The 25,966-nt window shown below is 48.0% G+C and overlaps 2 protein-coding genes across 3 annotated transcripts; both read left to right on the top strand.

Moving 5' to 3' along the window:
* Positions 1 to 373: 373 nt before the first annotated feature.
* Positions 374 to 4,595, top strand: PIGS (phosphatidylinositol glycan anchor biosynthesis class S; the record flags this gene model as incomplete). Its single annotated transcript, XM_042791364.1, has 12 exons — positions 374 to 500; positions 576 to 715; positions 796 to 907; positions 1,308 to 1,397; positions 1,561 to 1,652; positions 1,813 to 2,011; positions 2,330 to 2,472; positions 2,575 to 2,689; positions 2,974 to 3,119; positions 3,198 to 3,298; positions 3,657 to 3,867; positions 4,005 to 4,595. Coding segments are annotated over 12 exons (1,752 nt in total), but the record flags the coding sequence as incomplete, so codon positions are not given.
* A 649-nt stretch (positions 4,596 to 5,244) lies between these two features.
* UNC119 (unc-119 lipid binding chaperone) lies at positions 5,245 to 25,220 on the top strand. 2 transcript variants are annotated; one of them, XM_042791585.1, is made up of 5 exons: positions 5,245 to 5,433; positions 15,414 to 15,527; positions 16,408 to 16,546; positions 18,367 to 18,539; positions 19,408 to 25,220. In XM_042791585.1, the coding sequence occupies exons 1-5, from the start codon at positions 5,301 to 5,303 to the stop codon at positions 19,518 to 19,520; spliced, it is 672 nt and encodes a 223-aa protein (XP_042647519.1). In that variant the 5' UTR covers positions 5,245 to 5,300; the 3' UTR covers positions 19,521 to 25,220. The 2 variants fall into 2 exon arrangements, with proteins under 2 accessions (XP_042647519.1, XP_042647520.1); XM_042791586.1 differs by having other exon boundaries at positions 5,249 to 5,433; positions 16,444 to 16,546.
* The last annotated feature ends 746 nt before the right edge of the window (positions 25,221 to 25,966 follow it).

Raw genomic sequence — 25,966 nt, forward strand, 5'->3', positions numbered from 1 at the left:
GCCGCCGGGCGCCCCGGGGACTGAGTGCTGCCCCATCCCTCCGCCGGCTTTGGGCGCCGCTCGCAGCCTCTTGCGCTCACCTGTGTGATGAGTTGTGCCTCGTCTCAGCCCAGCCCCACCCAGCATGAGGAGGGGAGCCGGGGCGGGGGGGTGGCTGGGCTCTCGGTGGGCCATAGATCCGGTGGGGACCCCGTCCTTCGCCCACTCCCCATTTCCCCACCCTCACCTTTTCCCCCCCGTCTCGTCTCCCGGTCGCGGCGCTCGGCACCGCCTGTCCCTCCGCGGCGCTCGTAGAGGCCGTGAGACCGAGGCCCGCCTCCTCGGGGCGCGTACCGCGCTTTGATTGGTGCTTCGCCCCGCCCGTCCGCGCCGCCGCTCGCCGCACTCCACGCCTATTGGCTGGGCTCTTGGACAGGCTGGGCTGCGCCTAGGCTCCGCCCCCGCGGCTGGAACGGGGGGCGAGGATGTGAAGATGGCGGCGGCGGCGGCGGATGAAGCAGGTACCGGTGGGTGCTCGGGGCTCGTCCGGTGGTTCCCCCCGTCCCGCCGCGGGTGCTGAGCGCTGTCCCCCGCAGAGCGGGCGCGGGGCCGCCGGGCCGCCCTGTCCTTCGCGGCCATCGCCGTGGTGCTGGGGCTGCCGCTGTGGTGGAGGACGACCGAGACTTACCGCGCCGCCCTGCCCTACGCCGACATCGACGGGCTGGGCCAGCTGCCGGTGAGCGCCGGGCGGGGAGTCCGGGGAGGGGCGGCGGGGCCGGGGGAGGCGGCGGGGCCCGGGGCTGACCCTTCGCTCAGTTCCAGCTGGCGGTGCCGGTCGCCGTCGCCTTCGCCCCGGGGTCGGTGCCCGGGGACCTGCCGAGGCCGCTGCCGTTCCGGGACGCGCAGGAGATGGAGATTTCCGTGAACCGTGAGAGACCCGCTCCGGCTGCCCTTCCCCTTCCTGGGTGGCCTCTCGCCCATCCCCGGGGAGGTCCCTGGGGGACACACGGCTGCTTTCCCGGCTGTCAGCCCGGAGCTCCCCGGACCCCATAGCCACGTTCGCCGGCATCGTCACCGGGGGAGCAGCGGGGACAGCGAGGTCCCCAGGGTGCTGTGGGGAAGAGACCTGCTCCCCTCCCTGGGACTTGGGGGGTGATGGCAGCCGGGATGTCCCTGGGGTGGCGTGGGGCTGCCTGGGGACCCCCTGAGGCCAGAGCTGGTGCCTGAAGAACCTTGTGTCCCCTTGGGGCTGTCCCTTGTCTCCTGCCTCCTACAGAGGTCCCAGGGCTTGGGGTTAGTGGATTCACTTAGGCTTTCTCCCCCGGCAGTGAGAACCAGCGTCACGTCCCGCTACGAGATGCTCTATCGCAGCACCACGGCTCAGGAGGAGGCAGCGCTGGGTGCAGCTACGGCACGAGGTACTGGGACTGAGGGATTGCGGTCTCTGGGGGAGCTCCGTGGGGGGGGAAGCCTGCTCTTTCCGAAGCTGATTGAGCAGAGGACTCGGCTTTGCCGAGTCTCAGGGCGGAACAGGGATTAGAGTGAAATTCCCAACCCTGCTAACGCCTTCATTTTCCCCAGAGGCTGATGCTGCTCTGCACCCGCTGCAGGATGCCTTGTTGGGTGCTCTGACCGTGTACGTGCTCCCCGAAACCTCCTCTCTCCTGCCTCAGGTAGGGAGCAGCACCCTGCGGTGCCAGCCTCTGTGCACGCCACCCCTCGGAGGTGCCTTGGGGGGTGGCATCTGTCCCCAGGCTGTCACGGGTGGCTGTTCTCCGGTGTGTTGGCAGGAGCTGGCCCTGCTCGCGGCCCTCACCCCTGCCCCTTCCCCAGGGCGTCAGCGTCTACGTGGGGAAGCACCGCAGTGCCCTGGTGAGGGCTGGGGGGGGCCTGGCCCCCCTCCGCACCCGCCTCCAGCAGCTCACGCAGGTGATGTCCTTCACGGCCAGCTCCATCGCTGCCGCCCTCTCGGACCGCGTGCCCGACAGCCAGCTCGGCCCTGACGCCCGGCGGCATTTGAAATCCAGCTTGGGTACAGACCTATGCCCCAGCCCCGTTCCCTGGCCTGGGGAAAGCCCTCTGTCTCTGGGGGGAGATCCCATCCCTGCTGTATTTGTAGCATCCCTGGATGCCTTCTGGGATAATGGACCCTGGGGTCTTCCCTTTGCCCTTGGCGGTTGTTCCGGGCCAGGATCTGTGCTGTGATTGCTGTGTGTTGGGGCGCTGGTGCATGACCCTGCATCGGGGAGTGCCAGGGAGGAGGGGATCAGGTCCTGCTGCTTTGGGGAGCTGTGTCGTGGCCGTGTGCCTGTGCTGTGCCAGTGCCTCACAGGCTATGGGTCCTCGGCAGGATACGAGATCACCTTCAGCCTGCTGAACCCCGACCCCAAGTCCCACGACGTGGACTGGGACATCGAGGGTGCCGTGAACCGCTACGTGCAGCCTGTCCTGGACAAACTGAGCTTGGTGGCCAACTTCTCTGTCGACTCGCAGGTGAGAACTGGGAGAGGTGATGGGGAGAGGCCAGCCCTGGGCCTTGCCAGGTGCCCTGGGATGCACTTTTCTGCCAGCAACGTCTTTGTTGTGTGTCTGCAGATCCTGTACTATGCCGTCCTAGGAGTGACGCCGCGCTTTGACAAGGAGTCCTCCAGCTTCCTCCTGAGCGCTCACAGCCTCCCACATGTCATCAACCCTGTGGAGGCCCGGCTGGGTGAGCACTACGCTCCTGACCTGGCTCTCATGGGGCTGGGCTCTGCTGAGGGAAGGGTGGACAGCAGTGCCTATGGCCTGTGCCCCTTCCCTCCCCACAGCACCGTGCCCTGCCAGCCCCAGATGAGAGCGAGGGTGACCAAGACCTGCCGGGCTGGCAGTTCTGCTCGGGGCTTGCTGTGGAAGGAGGAGCTGAGCTGGGCTCTGCTCCAGGGCTGCATGTCAGTCGCCTGCTCTCGCTGTCCCTGCCAGCCAGGGGAGTTCTTTGATTCTGTCCTGCTGCAGGCTCCAGCACTGCCTCGCTCTACCCCGTGCTGAACTTCCTGCTGTACGTGCCAGAGCGCTCCCACTCCCCTCTGTACATTCAGGACAAGGACGGAGCCCCAGTGAGCACCAACGCCTTCCACAGCCCCCGCTGGGGTGGCATCATGGTATGGGGCCATGGAGGAGTGCTGGGCAGAGCCGGCCCCAGGGCTCCGGCTGTGTATTGCTGACATGCTGTCCTGCAGGTTTACAACGTTGAAGCCCCTGCTTCCCCGCAAGCCTCCCTCCCGCTGCACGTGGACGTGGACATGGTGCGAGTGATGGAGGTTTTCCTGGCCCAGCTCCGGTGAGGATGCTCTCTCCCCTCCCCGGGCTCCTCTGTGCTCTCCTGGCACGTGTGGAAATCCGTGGGGTCAGAGCAGGCTGTACCCATGCAGCTCCTTCGCTTCTCCGTGGGCTCTGGGAAGCTGAGGGTGTTTTTTTGTGGCCTTAGAGGTGCTGACCACTGGCCAGCACTGCTCTGGCCAGGAGTGCTGGCCTATCTCCCCTCTCTTGAGGCAGTAGGCTTGTCTCGTCCTGCGCCTTGTGCAGGAAGCTGTCAGGTGTGGGTTGAGCCCTGCCAAGCCTGAAGGGGGGAAGAGCAGTGAGTGCACGTGGGGCAGGAGGCTTGTGATGTGGGCTGGGACCTTCCCTTCTACTCCCAGGTTACTCTTTGGGTTATCTCGGGAAAATCTGCCCCCTGAGTTCCTGCTGGAGAGCCCAGGGAGTGAGGGGCTGGCCGACTGGGAGCTGGACCGCCTGCTCTGGGCCCACACTGTGGAGAACATCGCCACTGTGTCCACCACCTTGACCTCGCTGGCCCAGCTCCTGGATAAGATCGGGAACATTGTCATCAAAGACGATGTCGCCTCTGAGGTGAGGAGCGGAGGAGACCAGGCGTCGCTGTGCAGCCCATGAGCTCTTGCTGGTGTGGTGCTGCGAGTGAGGCCCCCGGGCTTGTTTTTGTGGTCCTCCCTGGTCAGGGACTGACCGTCAGTGTTGTTCCCCCACAGGTGTACCAGGCAGTGGCCTCCGCCCAGAGCGCCATGGCCAAGCTGGCCACGGGCCATCTGCACTCAGCTTTCCAGGCCAGCAAGGAGGCAGTCACCTCCTCGGAGCGGGCCTTCTTTGACCCATCCCTCCTCCATCTTCTCTACTTCCCCGATGACCAGAAGTTTGCCATCTACATCCCTCTCTTCCTCCCCATGGCCGTCCCCATTCTCCTCTCTTTGGCCAAGATTGTCCGGGAGACCAGGCAGCGTAAGAAGGAGCCCACCAAGCTGGACTGAACCCCTCACGATGGTGCCCTGGGGCTGTCCCCACCTCCTGAGGGGTGTTGTCATGGACCCATGGCCCAAGAAGGGGCCTCAGAATGGTGTCAGGGCCGGGCCTGGCTGCTTGGCTTGGGACTGCTGTGGCCAAGATGTAGGAATGGGAAGAGAGACTGGTTTGGGGGCAAGGTGGAGATGAGTCTGGGTCCTGAGCCCCCCACCCCGAACGGCAGAGATCAGAGAGGAGGGAGGGGGCTCTCCCTGTGTTCAGCTCCTGCACTGTGTTCAGCTGCTGTACAAATAAAGACAAACCCCAGTTGTGGGGGGGTCGGGTGTGGTGCTGTGTGACCCTCTGCTATGGTGCCTGTTGCCCTGCCTTCCCCTGGCCCTGCTCGCCTTGCCCCCCAGCCCCCCCCCCCGTTGCTTTTGCGGGGTCTGACTTCTGTCTTACGTATATTCAGCCCAAAGCACTTGTGGGGGACAGTGATTGGGTTCAGGGGTTGAGGGGGGCAGTTCTTAATGGGGTCTCTTGTGGATGGGAATGGGGGCAGAGCCTCCTGGGGGCAGTTACATCTTCATGCGGTCCAGCTCCTCCCTTCAATGAGCTGTGGGGGGGTGGCAGTTATGGGTTCCCCCCTCATTCTGGGTGTTACCCCCTGTGCTCTCAGGAGCAGGGTCACTACTCCCCCCCTGCCCCCCAACACTGGCGGTTTGGGGAGGGGGCTGTTTGCTCACAGGCTCCTGCATTCTGACCCCCCCCCCCCCATGATGGAGAGGAGAGGGGGGAGGCTGTTTGGCGGGGGGGGGAGCGCCTCCTCCTCCAGTGCAGGGGTTTGCCTTGAGCCCCTCGGAGCAGCCAGAGGGGCCGTGTCCCGGTTCCACACCCCCCCCCCCGCCGCTTCCCCGGTGCTGGGCCGGGCGGGGGGCGGGCCGCGGGGCGGGCGGGGCGGCGATGCCCCTCCCGGTGCGGCGGGGCGGGCGGCGGAGCGCAGCGGGGCCGGGGCCGCTCACACCGGCGGCGGCGGCGGCGGCGGGGCCATGAAGGTGAAGAAGAGCAGCGGGGCCGGGACCGGGGCGGCGGCGGCGGCGGCGGCGAGGACCGAGGAGGAGCTGGGCCGCAAACCGCTCATCGGGCCCGACGACGTGCTGGGGCTGCAGCGGGTCACCAGCGGTGTGTGCCGGGGGGGGGGGGGAGAAGGGGAGCCGGTCCCCTCCCCGGGGGGGACGAGGAGTTGGGGGGTGCGGAACCTCAGGGGATAAGGGCTGCCCGGGGGATGCGTACCCCCGGGGTTTGGGTGCCACCTAAGGACCAGCCATCCCCCAGGGGATGCTCGGACCTGAGGCTCAACGCTGGGGATGCGGCCCCCCCCCCCCCCCCCCCCCCCGCACCCCATAACCCTGGAGTCAAAAGGTCGGTGGGCTTCCCTGTTTCCCCTTTCCCGTGTCTGTCTGTGTCCCTGGGCCAGGCTGAGCCCCCTAAGCCTGTGCCCGCAGCAGTGGGGCTGAGGGGGGGGGCAGGCTGGATCTGTAACTGTAGCACGGAGGTGGTGGTGGTGGGGGGCTTCACTGCAGACCCATCCTGCAGCCCCCCCCTCCCCAGTTTCCCCTTTTCCAGTATAGCACTGCTGGTCTTGTAGAGCATCCTCAGGGGACGGCAGGCGCGGGAGCGTGCGGGCTGGAAGGTTTGTTGTGCTTGGCAGAGCAGCGCGGCTGGGACCTGTCGTGGTTGCAGCACACGGGGCTGGGAGAAGACCTGTGCCTCGGGCCAGCCTGCCCTCAGCCATGCCTAGGGGTGGTCTGCCCCGCTGCCCCCCAAAAAGGCCTTTTTGCACATCCCAGGGACATTTGGGTCGTCCCTGTGGGCAGCAGGTTGGGCAGGGGGAGAAGACTTCTGGCAGGGAGGAGGGGGCTCGGCCTGGGTGTCTGGCCGTGCTCTTCTTTGCCTTGGAGCGCTCTGCGATGTGGCGTTAGAGCGGGTTCTGTGGCGCAGGCCGGGGCTGTGCGGCGTGACGAGCCCCGGGGAGGAAGGATGCGGCTGTGAGTATTGGTGCGTGCAAGCGGCCCCGTGGGCCGATGTGTGGGGAGCAGGGTGGAAGGGTGGGAGAAAAAGCCCAGCGGGGACTCGGCGTTAGCTCTCAGGAAGGGGCTACAGAGGCTCCTCTGAAAGAGGGGCTGCTGATTCTGGGGGGGGGGGGGGGGGGTGTCTTCGGGTCCCCTTCTCCGAGCTGAGGTGCTCTGATGGGCTGCAGCAGCGTGATTCACTGCCCAGGCCCAGCAAACCCCAGCCCGTCGCAGCAAGAGCTGTGCAGCAGGCACTGAAGCGTACTGCCAGCATACGCGGAGGAGCAGCAGTTAGGTGGTGAAGCCAAGCGATGGCTGCATGAAGCGCTTTGCGTGCTTGCTTTATAGTAGCCTGCGTGTCCCTGCTTTCGGCGGTGTTGTCTGGGGGGGGGCTACAGGTACGTGGCCACCCCACACCCTCACTCCCGGGGCGTGGAGACCTCGCGTGGCATCGCTCTGGCCACTGTGGATGGTGCATGGCTCTTGGTAAGCGCCTGCGTTCCCAGGGCGCAGGGAAGGCTGAGCTGGTCACCCCGGCTTCAGAGCCAGGCGGGTTGTCGCCTGCCTCTTCCAGTTGTGGGGCATTGCTCCCTGGAAAGATGTGAAATGCATGAAAATGTTTAGCTCCCCTCCTGCTGCGGGACTTGCTGGTACAAGGGTAGCGCAGGGGGGTGCGGATGGGTCATGCCGAACAAGAACCAGGCACTGTGATGAGCCACAGGTAGTGACTTCCCGTGGGAAGTGCTTGTCTGTCCTGCTGGGTACGTGGGAGCTGGCAAATGCTCCCTGCACCTGAAATCCTTGGTGTGCATTTGGGGATACAGGTACACAGTACATCCACGTTGAGCATATTCTATCTTACTGCCTAGGAATATTTTGCAGCACCCCTTCTCAAGCTGTTTTCCACCTGGTGTGTTTAACACAGAGAGCAAAGATACAAGAATAGTTTTCTGATCTTAACATGTAATGATGATTTGGGGCATTCTGTGGCCTTTACTCATTTCCATGTGTCACAGCAAGCTTTTAAAAACAGATTGCCAAAAATACCAATGTGAAACCATTTCAGTCTTCTGCTCCAAGTGGAGGGTGCTGCAAGGGGGGAGAAGGACCAGACTGTGGGAGAGAAGTTCGTGGCTATCCCAGCCCCTTAGAGATGCTGAGTCGGGGCAGGCACAACACTATTTCAGCAATCCTGGTTTTGATGCCCAGAGTTGTGGTGCTCCAGACAGTTTGAAGTTGGAGGGGGAGTTGGTAGGGGGGTTTCAGCAGAAATGTTCTGGTGCCTTGGATGTCCTTTGTTGTTCCAGATGGAATATAATTAATGTTTATCCAAACTCATGGGACGGTAGCACAGGAGCTCATGCTGTCAAGGGACTGTGGTTAAGCTATGTGCTGCCCAGGGACCTGGGGTAGCCTGGCCACGTTTTAACAAACAAATCCTAGGATAAACCATGTTAGAGGAGGACTTGGTACTGCAGGAAAAGTGCGTTTTAGGAATGCTTACACCATGAATAGCTTGTGTGCTTCTGAATGGCCTTCCAGCTTGTGTGGGGAGAGGCAGAATCCTAGCTACTGTCTGGAGTACAGTGTGAATCCAGTTACAAAAGAGACCCCTGTGGCAGCAGGGCATGGTGCTCACACCTTGCATGTGCCTGGGGTGTGCTGATCTTGCAGATGCTCTTTTGCAGCTGGGGTTTGCCATCTTCTGCTCTCTCTGTAGGCTGTGGAGCATCTCAGTGCTTCCTGATACAGTGGGCAAACCTGCTCGCCCTTCGGCCCTGGAAGAGCCGGGTCTCTGAGGAGCCAACCTGCTGCTTGTGGTGGCTACCTGTTGACTGGGCAGGCTGTTAGCCCTGCTCTGGTATTTGATGCTTTTGCATCAGGAAGCACAGCTGGGCTTTCCTCTTCCAATAGGTACAGCTGATAAATGACCAAATGTTAAATGTCTGAGGCTGGGAGGGTGGAGGTGCAGCATGTGGCTCTGTGGCAAAGCACGCTTACTGCTAAGCTGGAGAAACCCTGTCTGGAACCAGCCAGCAGAGCCAGCTGGCCTCTGCTTTTAATGTGCTTCTAATAAGCTTAAAGGGGGGAGTCATGCAAACTGTCCTGCATACGCTGCGTCCTTTCAATGTTAAATTCTCCCGCAGCTCCAGGGCTATAACATTTCTGGGCATGCTAAGGTCTGGCCTGGTGGATCTGGGGTGCTGCTCTGGAATATCTGGGCCTTTTGGCTGGGCTGGCTCTGGCGCAGCTCCAACTGGATTAGGTGTAAGGAATGAACCATTTTCTTTGCAATTAGCAAGATTTGTTACTTGCTCACACAACTGCGGTCACAAAGAGGAAAAGACGTGATTAATTTAGGATTAGCAAAGGAGTGGGTCAGAGCTCAGTTCAAATTGCAATTAATTACCGAAACAGCCAGAGGATCAGAGAAGTCTGTCTGCAAACGCCATGTCCTGCCTCCTGGAGCCAGCCGAGGAACTGGAGCCTGTCATCCCCGGGCACTGTCCCTCGTGTCTTTGACCATGCTTGCATCTCACAGCTTTGCTGGGTCACGCTGTGCTACTCCCACGTTAGCTGCAGGACGAGGTTAATTCAAGCAGAGCTTTAATTTCTTCCTCCATCTTTGGGGTTAGTTATCGGTGGTCATCAGAAAGATGATATTACAGCCTCTGTAATGGCATCTCCTTCTGCCAGTGTGCAATAGTACCAGGCTTCAAACAGACACGTAATGAAAGGCAAGCTTCGGCCTCTGCCACTGTCCTGCTTATCACAGCTTCAGGCGCCTGTACAGCTTGTCTGTAATGCTAGATTATTTTAAGTTTTATGCTAAAGCTTTTTTTATTTTATCAAACCAAAGGGTTAAATAATTGATTACACAAAACAAAACCTAAAAATCAGGAACACACACTTAATCATTTCTGAAACTAATCTCTTCCCCAGGCTGTCATTTAAGATTTCTCTGAGACTTCTCATAGCAGCTTTAGCTAACGGCCAGCTTGGCAGAGGGCTGCCTCGATGGGTCAGTCAGGGCAGACCCTTCGTGGGTTACTTTCATTCCAGTTTCCCCATAGCGTTAATGGGAAGCTGATGTGCATGAATCAATCTTCAAAGCCAGTCCTGGACCATGACTTTCTTTTCTTTCTCCAATTAATTGGGTAAACTTATTGTATTAGGAGCTCTGATTAGCTGGGGGTGTTTGTGAGGAGGTTAATGAATCACTGTTCTGAATTGTCCAGGGCTGTGATCTGTAAAAGCGTTTTGATATGCTGATTTCTTGTCAAAGAGCGATATCCCAGAGCTGTGTCAAGCTGCTCTCCCTGTGACTCCTTCCCTCGGCAGCACCACATACATTCTGAACCTTTTCAAGGCTTTGTGATAACGCGCAACTTGAAGTGTTGTGTAGCTGAAGGTTTTTTTTTAGTAGTCTCGCAGTACAATATGGGCTGTTAAGATTTCCAGGGGCAGCACACATGGCATGTGTGTAGCACAGGGTGCTGTGCTGGCAGCTGAGTGGGTTCCTCCTTCTGCCAGTGTTGTGGGTTTGGGCCGTCCCTGGTGGAAGTGGCAAAGGTAAGAGGAAAGCTGTGGCATATGCTGGGGGAGGCAGCCTGGGGGTTTGGGCAGGGACTGATTGCTTTGGCTTGGTCCCATGTAAGAGCAAAGTGAGCTGATTGTGTTAATGTTGTGCACAATTTCAGACTTTTGAGTGCAATCAGCTTGAACAAGGGGGCAGGAAAGAGTGTTTGGATGCCTTGGGGATGGGGGAAGAGCAGCTCCATCCTTCCTTAACAAGGCGTGGAGGGCTGCGATCAAATTAATTGTGAGAGGGTGAAGTCTGGAAAGCTCTAGCTAAAAAAAAAAAAAAAAAAAAAAAAAAAAAGAGATGAGCAGGCTACCACAAAAAGCAGAGCCTGGTGAGGTGAGCAGTAGAACTTGGTGCACAGTGTGGCACGGCACGCTGCCAGGCGGATACACCTTACAGGCTCCAGGGACCTCTTTGTAAATGCCCCAGCTCTGAGCCTGCAGGGATGCACCTCTGCTTCATTCACAGGGTCGGTCAGTAAATGTGTCACTGCACAGAAACTCCCATCGGACTCCCCTGGTGCGAGATTTTTCCTCTGGGGCATTCGCAGCAGCATAATTACTGAGCTAGGCAGGAGGGCTGCAGGTGCCTCCCTCCCCATTTACCCCCACCATCTTTGCTTATCCAAATCTCAGGGCTTTAGAACTGGAGTGGATCCTGGCTGGTTTAGCTTGTTTCTCTGCCCTGTTCTTTACAGGAGTTGAACTGGTGATGCAGAGGGCAGGAGAAATGGTTTAGTTTTTTCTTTAATTGAACTCAGGTTGTCTAAGCAGGCATATCAATACTGCTTGAAGCTTGCCCTGCCTTCCCCTCGAGGTCTTGCACTCCATCCTGCGTCACTGCTTTGCATCTTCACAGGTCTGTGCTATTTTTGTTCTCTTCCTCCTGAGACTCTTCAATCTGATAATCTCCTAATCTCCAGTTCCTAGCAATTCATCTGCAGTTGTCTTTGCTTTATACCTGGCTTACATCTTGGGAGTTGTCTTCAAAATAGGATCTGACCTTGTTGGCTAATGCTTGTTAAGAAATAGGCCTGCATAGCTATAGGAGCCTTCTCATTCCCCAGATTCTTGTTATTGCCTGTGTTGGGGAGAGGTGTCCCTATTACAGGTCACTGCTGTTGCATCAGTTTCTCATACAGCATCCTCCCGATTTGCACCCATTTTCATGACCAGGTTTTGCATCCTTTCTTACCCCAGGTACACTCTGCTTTCCTTTGTGGGCTATTAAAGCCTTAAAATAGGAGCTGCCAGACCTGAGCCTAGATGCTCTGATGAGCACCACAGAAATATCTGTAATGTCTGTGAGAGGGGACACGTGCTTCCTCCTGGTTGCAGAGAAGGAGAAGGGATCTTGAAAGGAGCACAACAAGGAGTGCTAACCCTAATGCCCATGAACTCCTCTTGATAAAATGTGCCTGGTGGGGTGGTTGCAAAGGAAATCTGAAAGTATAGGATCAACTTTTAGCTTTCTCTGATGAGGATCAAACACCTAATCTCATCCACTGGATAACTGAAATAACAGGGAGAGGACAGGAGGAGAAAGTGCCTTCATTAGCTTTCTTCTTGTATTATCTAGCACTGCATTATCCCTCACCTTTTGCGCTCCTTTGTAACACCAGCTTGCTAAAATACATGGCTGGAAATGTGCACCAGGATTCACAGTGTACCCTTGTTCACAAGAGAATAGGCAATGCCTGCTGTCCTTGTCTAGGCTGTTTTGCTGGTTTCTTTTGCAATCTTGATTGGTTTTGGGAGGGGAGGAATGTTTCCTGGATGAGAACGGGCTCTTCTCTGGATCAGACAGCGGAGGTACCACCTCAGAACTGCAAACAGGGAATGAGCATCTACAGTTTCTGATAACAAAGCCAGAGACCTCTTACTGAATGCCTTACTACAGATGGCTCAGAGTTTTTTTTTTTTTTTTTAATCACTTTTTCAGACAAAGGGAGTAGGAGAATTCACGAAGGAATCCATTGTGTCTGGCTCAGGAAGTCCATCACTTCTGCTGCTTCCTGAGACCACCACAGTGTTGCTAGTTGTGCTTCCAAACTCTTCAAAACCATGGTAGGGCTTAAGATAGAAAATTTCTCTAATAGTGGGGAGTTGCGGATCTTTGGGCATGATATAGAGATTATGGGAAAAGCTGCAGAGGCACCAGCAGGAATAGGGATGGGTGAATGAGAAGTGCTGCAAATACCAGGCTTGGGCGAGTTGCAAGGATTTACTCTTTGCTTTGGGTACAACAAGTTCAACTCAGTTGGTGAACTCTTTCCAGGAAGAGTTTGGGTATGGAGGTCTGGGATATGGCAATTTGCTGGGCTTTAGGAAGGAGGAGGAAATGCTTCACCCTTGTGACCCTTTTTTGCACTATTTAATGTGGGTACTTCAGGACAAAAGCCCATCTGTTGGGGTTCCTAAAACAGCGCTGATGTGCCCATCCCATGTTCAGTGTGCTGTTGGCCCTGAATCAGGTGAATACTGAAGGCTTGTTCAGTGAGATATATTTGGTTATTAATGGAGAAACAATGCAATCTGCTTCAGGGCAAGTGGAAGAAATGAAAAAATGTTCTGTTCTGAGAGACCGAGCCTACCTTTCTTGCAATGACCCACTTCACTCGATGGGGGTTTGAGCTGCCTTATGTCTAACTAAAATAGAAATGGATGCTGCCTCCGTTCCCCAAATTGTGGTGACGCTGAATTAGGATAATGAAAGCAGATGATACATTTAAGTGCGTCACGGAAGTGTGGGCAACTGGGCCCTACAGTGATTTAAAAATAAGTATGTATGGGATGAGATTAGAAAATTTGACAGTGCTCAGCTAAGCAGAAGTATCTGCCAATTGCAAGCAGCCCATTTCCAATAAGACCTTCCAGTATAGCTGTGGGCTTCTGTTATGTATGGGGGGAAAAAACCAGCAAGTGGCTACTTTGATTTTTGAACAGGAATTGCAGCAAGCAAATTTGATACATACTGAGAGGAATATCTATACCTCCTTTTTTTTTTTTTTTTGCCCCCCCTGCTAAGAGACTGGGCACTGCCAGAGGAGGAAAAATATACTTGATTGCAGTACTCTGGCAGCTAATCTTCCCAGATGTCATCTAATTAGATACAGGCATGTTGATTTTTTTTTTTTTTTTTTTTTTTTAATATTTTCAGTGCAAAAAGAGTTGGAAAATATAGTGCAGGCGTGCAAACATCAATGAGCAGGAGCCTGGTGGGGATTCTGCCGGGGGTTTACTCCTCTTCAGTGGCTCTGCTTGGCTCTTCTCTCCTCCAGATGAGTCATGGACACTGTTACTGCAGCAACGCTGCTGCCAAGGAGGGGGATAAAGCTGTTGCCATGGTGCTGGATGGGCAGGAATTTTGCAGGAGGAAAAACACTTAATAATTAACTCACAGACAAACGCGGCTTCAGCCTTTGCCTGCGTGCTCTAGGGAAGGTGTCCCAGGCTCCCAGGCGACCACCAGCCCGTTCTGGTATAGCCCCTTGCCTTTGTGGAGAGCAGCTGGTCCAAGCGTGGCCGTGGGCCGAGGGGGGCGAAGCCGGGACTGTGGGAAGCTGCGCCTGCTGCTGTCGCTTCGTGTTTTGTGTGGAGCTGCCTGGAGTTGTGGGATGAGTTAAGGATTTGGGCTGGCTGATGTGTTAGAACCTAAAATCATTGTGTAATTGCAGGATGTCTACCTGAGGATTGCTGAACGTCAGGGCTTAAGGCAAGGTGTTGATTTAAATTTCTGTCCCACCTCCGTGGCTAAAGACAGAAAAGAAGATTTATGCAGTTCTTAGGCTATTTTGTCTAACATTAGACTTGCATTTTCTTGTGGTAGTAAAAAGGTTGAGCTTTTATCTTGTTCCTCCTGATAGTGTGGGTATTGGTGTTAGTTTTCCTTTGTGCCATGTCGATAGGAAAGCGAAACCTCCCTGCCAAGTGCCAGAGATGCTTCAAACACAGCCCTCTCGCTCAAAGCCCATTCCTTTGAGCGTTCACCAGATGGTGGTGGTGATGATGGAGAGCAGTAAAACTGTCCAGACAGTATGTTTAACACCTCTGTTCCTTGTACCAGTGAGCACTTGGACAGTCCTCCAAGCTAAGGAGATTTGCACAGAATAAAAAGCTCCTAGGAAAGTGCAGGTGTTGGATGTGCAGGTCGTGCTCAGCAGCGCCTCAGAGCAATCTTTCACAGTGCTGACTAGAGCTAGCTTTGTCTCTCGCTGCAGAGGGACCTGATTTCTGTAATTACAGATCCCAGCACCAGGGCCTTGCTGCCTGGTAATGGCAGCGCGTGGTGTTTGGGATGGTCTCTTATTACACCACAGCGATCTTTTCTTAACTCATTCTCTATAGTCTGTGCTAACCACTGCCCATGAACCATAACCCCCAACCCTAATGTAGGTACCCGATTTGTTGTACTGGCACTGAAGTACAGCTGTAATGGGCAGGTATGATCTCTGAGTACACTGTGGCTTGTTTTCATATAGTCAATAATAAGCCTTAAGTGGATGGATGTATTTGAATTTTAGAAATAGAAAAGCAGACAGAAATAAGTAATTAACTCAGACTAACAGCAGGAATTAGTAGCTGAGAAAGGGCTTAGAATTAGAATGTTAAAGTATTATTTTCACCTTAGAACCTCCAAAACAAGTCTCCTACAACATGCAGTTGCACAGTTGTTCAAAAGCTAACCTGGCTTGTATACCTACAACATTTATTTAGATTTGTCAAGGTAAAGTAAGTTATTGGAGCTGCTTTCAATCTGTGCTTATATGTGCAGTGAAAATGAAGCACCACTGCTCTTTCCCCAGAGAGAAGGCCGATACCCAGGCCACGAGCTGTCCTGGGGCACAGCAAGGGTGAAGCCAGAAACAAGGACTTTCTCCCAAAATTACCGACTCTGGTGGAGGCAGGGAAGGGATATGTTCTCAGTCTGTTTTCCTAATACAGGGAAAGGCTTCAGCACCATTTTCAGTGCTGAGGGGAAAAAAAGTCCTTCCATGGGACAAGCTTTGGTGGAGAGAAGAGGCCATCCTTTGTCTGCAGAGGGCTGGGGACAGGGGAGGTGGCACAGGGGAGGACAGTCCTGTTCCAGTTAAGTGCAGCTGGCTTAGTGCTCACAAAGCTGCTTAGCGCTTGCATTCTGCCAGAGGGCAGTTTTTAAAGCAGGCAAAGCCTCTTACACTGCAAAGGCTAGGATTTGATGGAGGTGCTGACTATTCTCAATACCCGGAGGGGAAATGGGTGCAGAAGATATTGGCACAGGGCTGGAAAAAGGTGGTGACCTCCGAGTGCTGGGGGAGAGCAGCCTTTTCCCTGTCCTGGCGAAGCAGGGTGGTGTGAACATTCAGAACTGGGGCTGTCTTCAGAGACAGCAGTTTGGGATTAAAACCAAGGTAGTAGTGGAGATGCATTTGGGCCACTCTCACTGCTGGTGGTGACCTCCAAAGAACGCCCAGAAATACCTGGTAATTCTGGGCAGCCTTCATTTAAATTTGCTTTCCTCTGCAGATTATTTGTGCACTCCAGAGGAAAATGTTTACAAGATAGACTTCACCAGGTTCAAAATTCGGGACATGGAATCTGGCACAGTCTTGTTTGAAATCACCAAACCAGCAGCTTCAGGTGAGTGCACACACAAAATACTGTTTTCATGAACAAACAAATGCTAGTGTCTGCTTCCTTTTGCCTTTTCCCGCTCCTTTTACTCAATGCATTTCCCCCAAATGGGAGATGCTTTCAACTGCAAGAGGGATACAGTCCCAGCCTGCAGCAGAAATATTATTCAGGTGTCCCTTTGTACCAACACAGTGAACAGAACTCGTTGCTGCTGTATTCTTATGATTGCCATCTGTGATGAGAAAGGGCAGATGGACGCTGTAAACAGAAGCAGAGGCGGAGGTCACCGTGTGTTTGTTTCTTGGCTATTCATCAGCGAGAGTTCCCCTGTACATAGCTTAACTGCTAGTCTAACATCTTCCACTCAGGAGTCAAGAAAATGGTATTTCCAACAGGGCGGAACTTTGTCAATTGTGCAAATTAGACAAACTGAAAATTTGCATTTTTTTTTAACTTCACAATTTTCAGGTGTTACTTGTAACCGTCACAGTGTTACCTGTTGCCACTGGTAATAAAAACTCAGGGCAACTGTTCTTTTCCTGATCAAGCACTCTTTTAAATCTTCCCCACCTCCCTGCAGGTGAGAGGAAGTTTTCTGTAGCTTATAGAGAGCAAAGCAGACATGCTAAGATGGAATGGCTTGTTCAGAGTCACACTGCAAATCTACATCAGAGGTAGGAGCAGTAAGTCACTTTGGAAAATGGGAAGTGTATCAGACCAAAGGGCCATCTTGCAATTCTCTGTCTCCAAGTGACTGATAGTGGATGCCTTAGAGAGGATAGAAAGAGGGTAAGCACATCATCAAGCTTTCTCAGAATAGTTTCCTGGCTCATATGACTCAGCAATGTATGATTGCAGGTATTTTCACTGAGTTTCTATTTCTCAGACAACTGTGACGGAGCTTTACTTTGCGCTTTTCCAGAACGTGAACACAGTGACAGGAAGGACATTGACCCCAATGCTGGACGGTTTGTACGCTACCAATTTACCCCAGCTTTTCTTAGACTTCGGCAAGTGGGAGCCACGTAAGTAATTGCTTCTGTGCTGCCTTTCTAGTACAGGAAACAACTGAAGTCTTATGAAAAAATGGCTCATGCTTGTTTATCCTGTCAGGAAGTTGATTTAATAGGGATCTTTTGTTATTATGAGGATCTCCAGACTCCATATCTTGCTGGATGCTTTGCTTTCTCCATCCCTTTAGCTTGTTTATTTACCACAGGAATAGGCATGGGGTTGAAGTGACTAATGCTAAAAGGGTCGAGATAAGGTTGACAGACTATGCAGATATTCCAGCTCTTTTCTGTGTATTACAGTTTGTCAGAGGCTCTGCCAATTTAGGGAGGTATGCCTGCAGTCTTCCACATTGCATTCCCAAAAAGCATTAATCCATTGATGCACATGAAGTGGTGAAGTAATGTTTGTCACTTTAAGTACTAGAATGATCTTGGATGTGTCTGATAATCCTGCTTGCATCCATTGATAAAGCACATCAAAAATGTGACACTGAAAGTATCTTTTTGTAAAGCTTTAGGCCAAAGTTATTGCTAATGTAATACAGGTGACAGAGTGTATTGTTTCTTTAGTAAAACTTAGTAGTGCTTACTACTAACTACACTATTAGTGCTAGCTTACTGTTAACTACAGATTTATCTGCAGTTAAATAGCATGCACGGGGAGATGCAATTTTTGGCTTGTATTTTTTCTGGCCCTCCAAAGAGCAGGCTGGTGGGCTTCTTTGTCCTTTCTGGAGATTTTAGAATGATACTGGGTCATAGCATGGCAGGTTGTTATTTTTGTTTTTCTTTACATTCATTTATGTTTAAATTAGTAGATCTAGTCAAGAGCTTTATGCCCATTGCTATTATGTCATGGAGTCCATAATACTATAATTGAGCATCAGTTATAGTTTCTACCACAAGCCTATTTGTTTCAGATATATAGAAATCATTAGCTTGGATTCATGTTTGAATGTAGTTTGATAAATCCTGTCAGCACCAGATGTGTATTTCACAAGAACTGATGTGCAGTAACCTTGCTTAAAAAAAAAAAAAAAAAGTATTTTCAAGAGTTTGATTAAAATTCAGCATTTGGTTATGATGCAAAAGAATTAAAATTTGTTGTCAGAATTTATTTAGAGCAAGGTTGCACATTACCACTTCCTGCTAATCTTAAAGATGTGCACCATTTAGATTTTGTTTTGGAAGAAAAGTTAAAGTTATGTATCAATTATCACCTCTTTGGCCACTATTTGACTAAAATGGTAAATACCCAACTTTCGATTTGTGCCAAACTAGTAATGGTGTCTTCCTGGCTTACTCATAGTGTATCATATGTAACTAATACCTATTTTTCTCCAAGAGGTCATGCTGCTTGGTAAGAGAAACCTGAATATGGTGCTGGCTGGAACTTGTCCCCCTTCACCATTTGCAAAGCAGGAACACAAGAAAGACCATTTTCTGGCCTTTTTTGAATACCCACCAGAAGAATTAAAATAACTTGTATAAACACCCAAAGCAGCAAGGAACTTCTAGTGAGTGATCTAGTGAACTGTCTATCCAGTATAGTTGGAGGGATCTTTCCTTCACTGCAGATGAGTTTAAGATTGTAAAATTGCCTTGCATGTCTCTTTAGTAAAAATAATCAAAATATAGTATAATCCATGATTTGTAATGCTATGTTGTGTCCCTGTAGCATGTTTTAAGATAAAGAGGAAACACTAACTTGGTTAGTACCATTGCTTTATATTTTTGGCTTTTTTTAGAAAAGCTGTCTTCTACCTTTCAAGAATGGGTGAAAATCTTATTGAAGGAAGTAAGCTCATTTCAATATTATCCTTCTTTTTCAGGGTGGAGTTCACAGTAGGGGACAAACCCATTAATAATTTCCGCATGATTGAGAGGCACTACTTCCGGGATCAGTTGCTCAAGAGTTTTGATTTTGAATTTGGGTTCTGTATCCCCAGCAGTAAAAATACTTGTGAGCACATCTACGAATTCCCACAGCTCTCTGAGGATCTCAGTAAGCTCCCTTTAATTACTGGGTTATCACATAGTGATGTTAATCTGAGGTGTTTTGAGGAAGCCCTTTCTTAAAAGCTGCCTGTAGAAAGTGGGTAGAGTAGAATACTTCCAGACAGTTTTGTATTTGTGTTAATACAGATCTTGTTTTCTAGTAGTGTGTATCTTTATCACCCACCAGCCAGCCAGCCAGTTGCTTTTTTTTTTTTTTTAATTCATGAAGTGAAGCTTCAGTGTCAAGGAGAAAAAAGATAATTGTGTTATAAACCAACTAGAAAACTAGAATTAAAAAGACATCCATTAAATGAGTGACTTAAATGTTACGTTCTGTTTGATGTGCTATATAGATAGCTTGAGAGGTTTTAGTTTTAGTATAACATAACTTCTATTTTCTCTCCTCTCTCCCAAGATCTTGGAGTACTAAATCTGTGTGATCTTATATTCTTTACAACCCTTAATCATGTATGTCAGCACTAATATTACAGTCTGTGGAAAATACAGTGACGCACTGCTGCTTACTTATTGTCACACGGGAAAAAAATTTGAGTTCGCTGTTTCATCACATTTTTTAAAACAAAAAAAAAAAAAAAACCTGAAACCCCCAAAATCTAGTCTGATACTGTTTTGAGGTTAGGTAGAGCACTTACACTTTGTATGGTGCCCTAACAGATTTCGATTATGTTTGAGTTCTTCAAAGTATACTGTCAACAAATGGTTTAGGTAGGTTCCTGTTTTGGTTTTTCACTTAAGAGTTTGCTGCTATGTGAGTAATGCTGTTAAACATAACTGAAACCCAGTGCAGAGCTTTGCCTCAGTAGGGCTTCTGTGTAACACGATTAATTCTTTTTTTCTCTTTTTTCCCACTGCAGTTCGAGAGATGATCCTTCATCCATACGAGACACAGTCGGACAGTTTCTACTTTGTAGACAACAAGCTCGTGATGCACAACAAGGCAGATTATTCATACAGTGGAGGACCTTGAGCACAGGATGGACAGCCAACCTGTGCTGACCTTCCCTTTCCTATCGAAGTTGTCAGGGATACCAACACCTTCAGTTCTGTTGCCTACAATGTCAACTGGACAAGGATCCACAAACCAAGGACTCTGCCACAGTAGGAGTTTCATGACTAAATTTGCCAGTCTCATCTTCTTTGAGCTTTGAAGCAGATCCAATCCTTCAGAACTTTAAGCGGTTCTACAATGCTAAATGATCTTTGGATACCACTTCCCTAAGTTCTTTAAGTGTCTGCTTTGATAATGGCCTTGTGGGAACTGGGGCATTTTGCCCTAATTCTGCGGATTTGTGATCTTGCCCTCAAGTATCTTTTAGGACGTGATTGCTTTCTCAAACAGTGTAATCTGAGAAACCATGTGAGTGGATGGATGCAAATGCAGAGTTTTGTTTATTTGTTTTTCATTGTGAATGCTTCAAAGGTATGGCCAATTTAACTTGCACATCCAGTTGAAAATGTCGGGCATAACATCTTACAAAAGCAAGTTTCATCTTCAGATTAGTTCTGTAAATACATATCTCATCCTTTAGTTTTGTTCCTTCTATGTTATATTCTGTTTAATCTTGGAAACACTGAAACTCACAATGAAGACCAGCAGTTCAATGACAGAGGTGTTTTTAATCAGGTACTGTCCTTTTACATTTCAGATGAAGGCAAAATAGCACTGGGAGTCTGTGAACCTCTGTAAGCGTTTTTCGTTGATTTCCATTTTTGTAAACTGATTGCAGAATAATCAGGAAAAATTGAAGGATTTTAGCTTTATTTAACATTTGTACATAGCTAACATTCAGCCTATTCATGCTATATGTTTTCCATGTCTATTTTCTTTCATCTCTGCTCAATACTAAGATAAGGGCTTCAGCACTGCTTGTTAGAGCAATGCTTTCATTTGTCTAGGGCAGTTGGAGAGTGTGGAATTTCCAGTTTTCCATTTGTATCTGAATTTGAAGAATGTTATGACAGTGTTTCCCTTTGTTAAAAATGTTTCGCATCGGATATTAATACAGGTGAAACAGTAAGCCTAACAATGTAGGACCTTAAGGCACAGCAAAAATTTGGCAAGAGCTCTCTCTTCAGACTCTGTAAGAAATTGAAGACCAATTTTTCCCAAGTTACTCAGCATGTGCTTCTTGGAAAGACAGAAGTGCAGAGAAGTAGCAACATCAAGAGTCAACTAGTGTATGCAAAACAAAACCTGAGGAGGCTGTGTGGGGTAGCCTGTTGTCATGAAACCCTTACTGTAAAGCTCAGTTCACTGATACTTTAAGAAAAATAAAAGGCAGTTGCAGTTTGTAGATATTTCTATAAATACTTGGTGTCTCCATGTCTAATTCTGTGAGTTTAAGTGGAACATTATATGTTAGACTCAGATAGGTGTGATTGTAATAATTTTTATAAAATACCATTTTCAGTCATGATTAACATCTTTCTAGTCACAGCCTAAGTGAAACAGAACTACAAATGGTTCCAACTGTAGCCATCTGCCTAAGAACAGGGAGGTTTTTGTGCTTTTACTGGGGTTGTGATCCCTATTAAATGTGTTACCATTTGTGTTTGGCTTGGCTTGCTTTACTTCTGAAAGAGGATTCAGTTTTCTAAAGAAAATTCAGTGAGGTTAGGTTACGGCACAGAATTTTTAATTAAGATTGATAGCTAAGAAAGTACATAAAGTTCACTGATATTACACAACTAGTATCTTGTAGTAATTATTATCACAATGAGACTTGTATTTATTACTACTTTTTGTCTCTAGTGTATTAAATCACACAATTAGCCTATGGCTGACTTGTCTATTTGAGAGTTACAAAAAATTTCCTCATTATTTGTACAATGCTTTGAGCTACTGATCATTGAATTTTATAGCACAATAATTACTAAAGGTGAAAATAGTTTCAAAATGTCTAGATCTTCCCTTTTTTTTTTTTGCATCAGAGCTGTTAAACTATCTATATATTCAGTAACATTTTGCAAGTTTAAGTATTTATGAATTTTGTTCCAACTCTTGAAGGAGAAAATATACCGATTTTAAGACAGAAGAGAGCGTATGTGTTTATAACTGGCACCCTATACAGGTTTTTTGGGGATACGATTCAACGCTCACCTGATGTTCATAATAATCACTTCTGTGCATAAGATTTTTAAAAGATTTCTAGCAATGGTGCTTGCCCAGAATTGCCAGTCATACATTTCAAACAGATGTACATCTCAAACAAATACACATCTCAGTATATTTTGGTGAGAGCAGTTGTACTTTGGTGCAGACTCTAGTGTTATGGTACTGAGTCTCCTCTCTATAGCATATGATTGTCTGTGTCATGTTGTGCTCCTTTTTTATGCTACCTCCTTTTAAATTTTGGACTTCAAAACCAAAAGTAATTCCCTAAATATATTACTGTAATTAATGAAAACTTGAGTGGTAGACATGCCCCTTTAAAAAAGAACCTGCAGAAAGTTACCTTGTTCCCAACAGTGCAGTATATTGTTGAAAGGACTTTCTGACACGCTCCATTTATGGTGGGTCTGAGGTTAAACTAAGAGGATGAACTATCAGCCACTGACCTCCTGAATTCTGCTAGCTGTTCTGATAATTCAGATTCGATTATTAGGAATACTTTAAAAGAGAAACGAATATTGGACGTTTTCAATAAAATAAATTTCAACCTATTTTAGCTTTAGATTTTCAGTTTGCTACTAATAACAAGTTCTGCTTCTTAAACCAAGGCAAAGAACAAAACTTTCTGTGGAAAGTGTAATGAAGGTGCATTTTTCTGTATTCTACTGCAAGAGGTATCACTGTTATATCTATTTCACTTGGAAACAGGTTATTTGTATTTCTTTAAGGGCATCTACGTCCACAATATTTGCAAACTTGTGGGAATCACTGTCCAGGGGAGAGGTTCCATTCCTTTTGTACCCGTTTATGCAATGGTATAATGTGTTGTGTTGACATTATATTGTTGCACATACACAGCACTAGAAGAATATTTCTTCAAAAACTTTTGCAGTACAGTTGCTGCTCTAATGCCACTTCTGTCCTTGTTTTGCATTAAAACTGTGTGCGAAATTTAATGTTAGACCACACTTTGTACAACACTGAATAACTTCAGCTTTCATCTGAAAGAGCTCTCAGGTTAGTTGTAAAATGAAACCCATGTTTTTTCCCCTTAAATTGTCAGCTGATTCTTATTATAAACCAGTTGAAAATAAAATCTTAACAGCATTGTTCGCAGAAGAATTTGTTAGTCTCCTTGACTAGTTATTATTTTGTATTTTAGTATTTTTGATTTACTTTGAAAGTTCATCTACAAAATCACCAAATATTTGCTGTAGAAAAATAATTCTTGTATTTTTTCTTTGGTCTCATTTTAAAAATTATTTTAATTAGCAGTACATCTTTGTTTTAATGAGTCAGTCTGGAAATTTGGGATCTGACTTTCTGAAAGTGAAAGAAAACATCTGAGAGCTAACCAAGATTATCTGCAATTAATGACTATCTGTTTCCTGTCATAAAACAGGATTATATGTGTACTTTACAAGGTGAGTTAAGCTTGGAAAAAGAAACTAAGTCTCTGTGAGTGCTAATACTGACATAATTTTTCTGAGAGACAAGGAAGTTATAACTCAACACATTCTTTCATTTCCTCAGTCTCGGATTCCTTTAAACCTCTAGGTTTTTTTAAAGAAAAGCAACAGCAATGCATTTGTGGTTAACTGCCATGCTGCATGGTCTAGTAATTCACAGACTTCAGTGGCAGAAAGAGAACAGTTTAGTTTTAAAATTAACACATTAAGTGCAACTATGGTTTAAATTCTAGAAACTTTGTTCTCAGATCAGTGACAAAAGCCAAAATGGTTTCTGTGAATGTATCCTTTATGTGGTGACATTTATGAAATAACTGAATAATCCACTCTCCCTGATTCAGAAGAATTTTTAAATTTTTTAATTTAAATGTAGAAAGTGTCTTCAGGTTTGAAAGCAATGTGTTGGGGTTTAGTTCTTGCTCATAATCTCTCTCCAGGCCTTGTTTTTGGGCAGGTCAGTAAGACAGCTCTATTTGCCACCTCCGTCCTCCATTTGAGTTTCATTTCAAAAACTTGTATAGAGTGTCAAAGCAGTGGCTGACTGTGTGAAACATCGCAGGCTACCAAGTTCCAAATTCCTTTGTTTTGAGCAAACGGACTATTGAAGTATACTGAGAAACAGTGCTACATGTTGACCCATAAAAACTAAATTCCAGTCTTCATAACAAAAACTGAAGGGAACTCTTATTCATGCAAAGATTATTTGGGGGCTATTTAAGGTGAGAAGATGCTAATACCTAACTCTCATACTTAATAAGTATTATAAAAATGTTCTGTTGATTATTCATAACCTGAAAAAATATCGTTAACAGCTCAATTTTAATTAGATCTGGTTAGGAATTAAACTATAGAGATTATTGCTATCCCTTACAGGGGGGTGGGGGTGGAAGAGCAACTAGATCTGTAAGTGTTGCACAGAAGTTAGACACCTGCACTGACTCTAATGGTAGAAGTTATCTTTGGGAAAAAATGAGGGAGAGGGACAAGGACGGGAATAAGAATTAATTTCAGCTAATTGGAGCCAAGAGCTTTAAGGCCGTGGTAAGTGTAAATGCTTTTTCTCTTGAGATAGTTGCTAGATTCTGCTAGTGGTTCTTTTCTGTACCCCCAGCGAAAGCACTACCTATATTTATACAAACATTTCGCTGTTAATCAGATAATAAAGCTCACTGACAATTCATACCATTTTCTAAACGTGGAAATAGATTTTAAGAGTGTGATAATCTAGGCCTCAAGTTGCAGCTCAGTTGTTTTCTAAATCAGAGGGCAGTCTGAGGGGCGAGGTTGTGTGTTTGTGTTCACAAGCTGTAGTTAACTGCCTCCCTAGAATCACTGTGTTAATGCCTACTGTGATGTCTGCTTGTATCTTACTGCTACACTGAGAAAACCTGTTTGAATGTGACATTGACTTTTTTGCATAGAATTGTCTGTATTAAAATGTATTTATAAAAAAATATATTTTTTGTGGAAAGAAAGTAGGATTCTAGTTAATATACCACTGGGAAAATGTTAGAAACATTTGTACCAATTTCATTTATAATTCTTTGTATCTTGTTAGTTACCTGATTTATTTCCTATAAGAACATCCACTGTGGCCGGTTTAGTGGCAATGCAATGCACTGTCATGCAGAGAATCTGGTTTTCAGAAAACTGGGAGTCTTTTGTTTCCTTTTGGGACAGTAGGAAACCAAGTTGCCAAGAGAAAAAGGAACCTTGGCATTGAATCCACTTCTGTGGCTTTGGCTTGAGTAACTAGTCTGTTTGACTTGTTTGCAGATAGATAAGTAGCGAGAGCAAAGATTGAGACTTGAGGATAAAGAAAATTAGATGCTACAATTTAGTCTTCCTGTAGGAGAAGGAGAGTACTAAAATTAATTTATACAAGGGTTAAATAGGGAGTACACTTGCTTAAAATTATTTAATATTGGCAGCTTAGTCATAAATGTGCATACTAGGGAATATACTTAACTTTTTCCATTACCTCGGAAAATGGTTAAAAAACATGTCATTTTCATTAGCAAGTGTTTCTTCTCCTGTAACAAATTGCAAAATGTAAAAAACCTAAATAAATTATTGATCCTAGAAATGAGGCTGATTGTTTATTTTATTTAAATATTTATATTAGCACATGAAAAATATTCAAATTTTCATGTCTTCCATCAATAACTGATCTCCGGTTTTGTGCAAATTTATGTAACTAGCTTCTCTTTCTGATGATTATAAACTAAACAATGCACATGTAAAAACTCTACAGTGGTTTGCGTAGTTACATGAGTAAAACGATTACATTAAAAGTGTTTAAGTGGGATTCAGCTTTATGATTGGTGCAAGTATCTTGAGGCATAATTAAAATAAATTATTTTCGAAGTACATTAACAGAACCTTAGAGTTCCACAGATCCAGTTATGCACCAGGTTGTGCTTTTGAAAAATCTGCTGGCTGCACTATGGAGAATCAATTTTTGAAATTAATGTGACACCTGCAATTGCTGTGTCTGCCGTATTGACTAAAACTGAAACATCTGCTCAGACTGAAGTTGTATTGGGATAATTCCATCTGGATGTTTTGATATTTTAGTCAAAAATTCCTGGGAATATCTCTATTTCTCTGTGAAGCAGAACAACTTGCCAACTCTAAGAGGAAAAACATGTATAATGGTTTTCTTTGAAAGTATCTGCTGTAATTGATTCCTCAGAATTTCTGAGGATGCCTTAGTAACACAGTATCCAGCAGAACAACCATTGTGTACTAGAACTTGCAGAAGAAATTTATTAACACAAGGCTTTAACTTTTGGACTATTACTTGGAGCTGCATGAAATGCCCGCACTGAG

The sequence above is a fragment of the Tyto alba genome, unplaced genomic scaffold (genome assembly GCF_018691265.1).
Source record: "Tyto alba isolate M040663 unplaced genomic scaffold, T.alba_DEE_v4.0 Super-Scaffold_19, whole genome shotgun sequence".
Classification (NCBI taxonomy): Eukaryota; Metazoa; Chordata; class Aves; order Strigiformes; family Tytonidae; genus Tyto; species Tyto alba.

Bases quoted from the DNA above. Each gene is read 5' to 3' on its own strand.
- UNC119 (XM_042791585.1), top strand. From the start codon at position 5,301: ATGAAGGTGAAGAAGAGCAGCGGGGCCGGGACCGGGGCGGCGGCGGCG. The intron at 16,547-18,366 runs GTAAGTAATTGC...CTTCTTTTTCAG, and splicing joins CTTCGGCAAGTGGGAGCCAC to GGTGGAGTTCACAGTAGGGG. The intron at 18,540-19,407 runs GTAAGCTCCCTT...TTCCCACTGCAG, and splicing joins ACAGCTCTCTGAGGATCTCA to TTCGAGAGATGATCCTTCAT.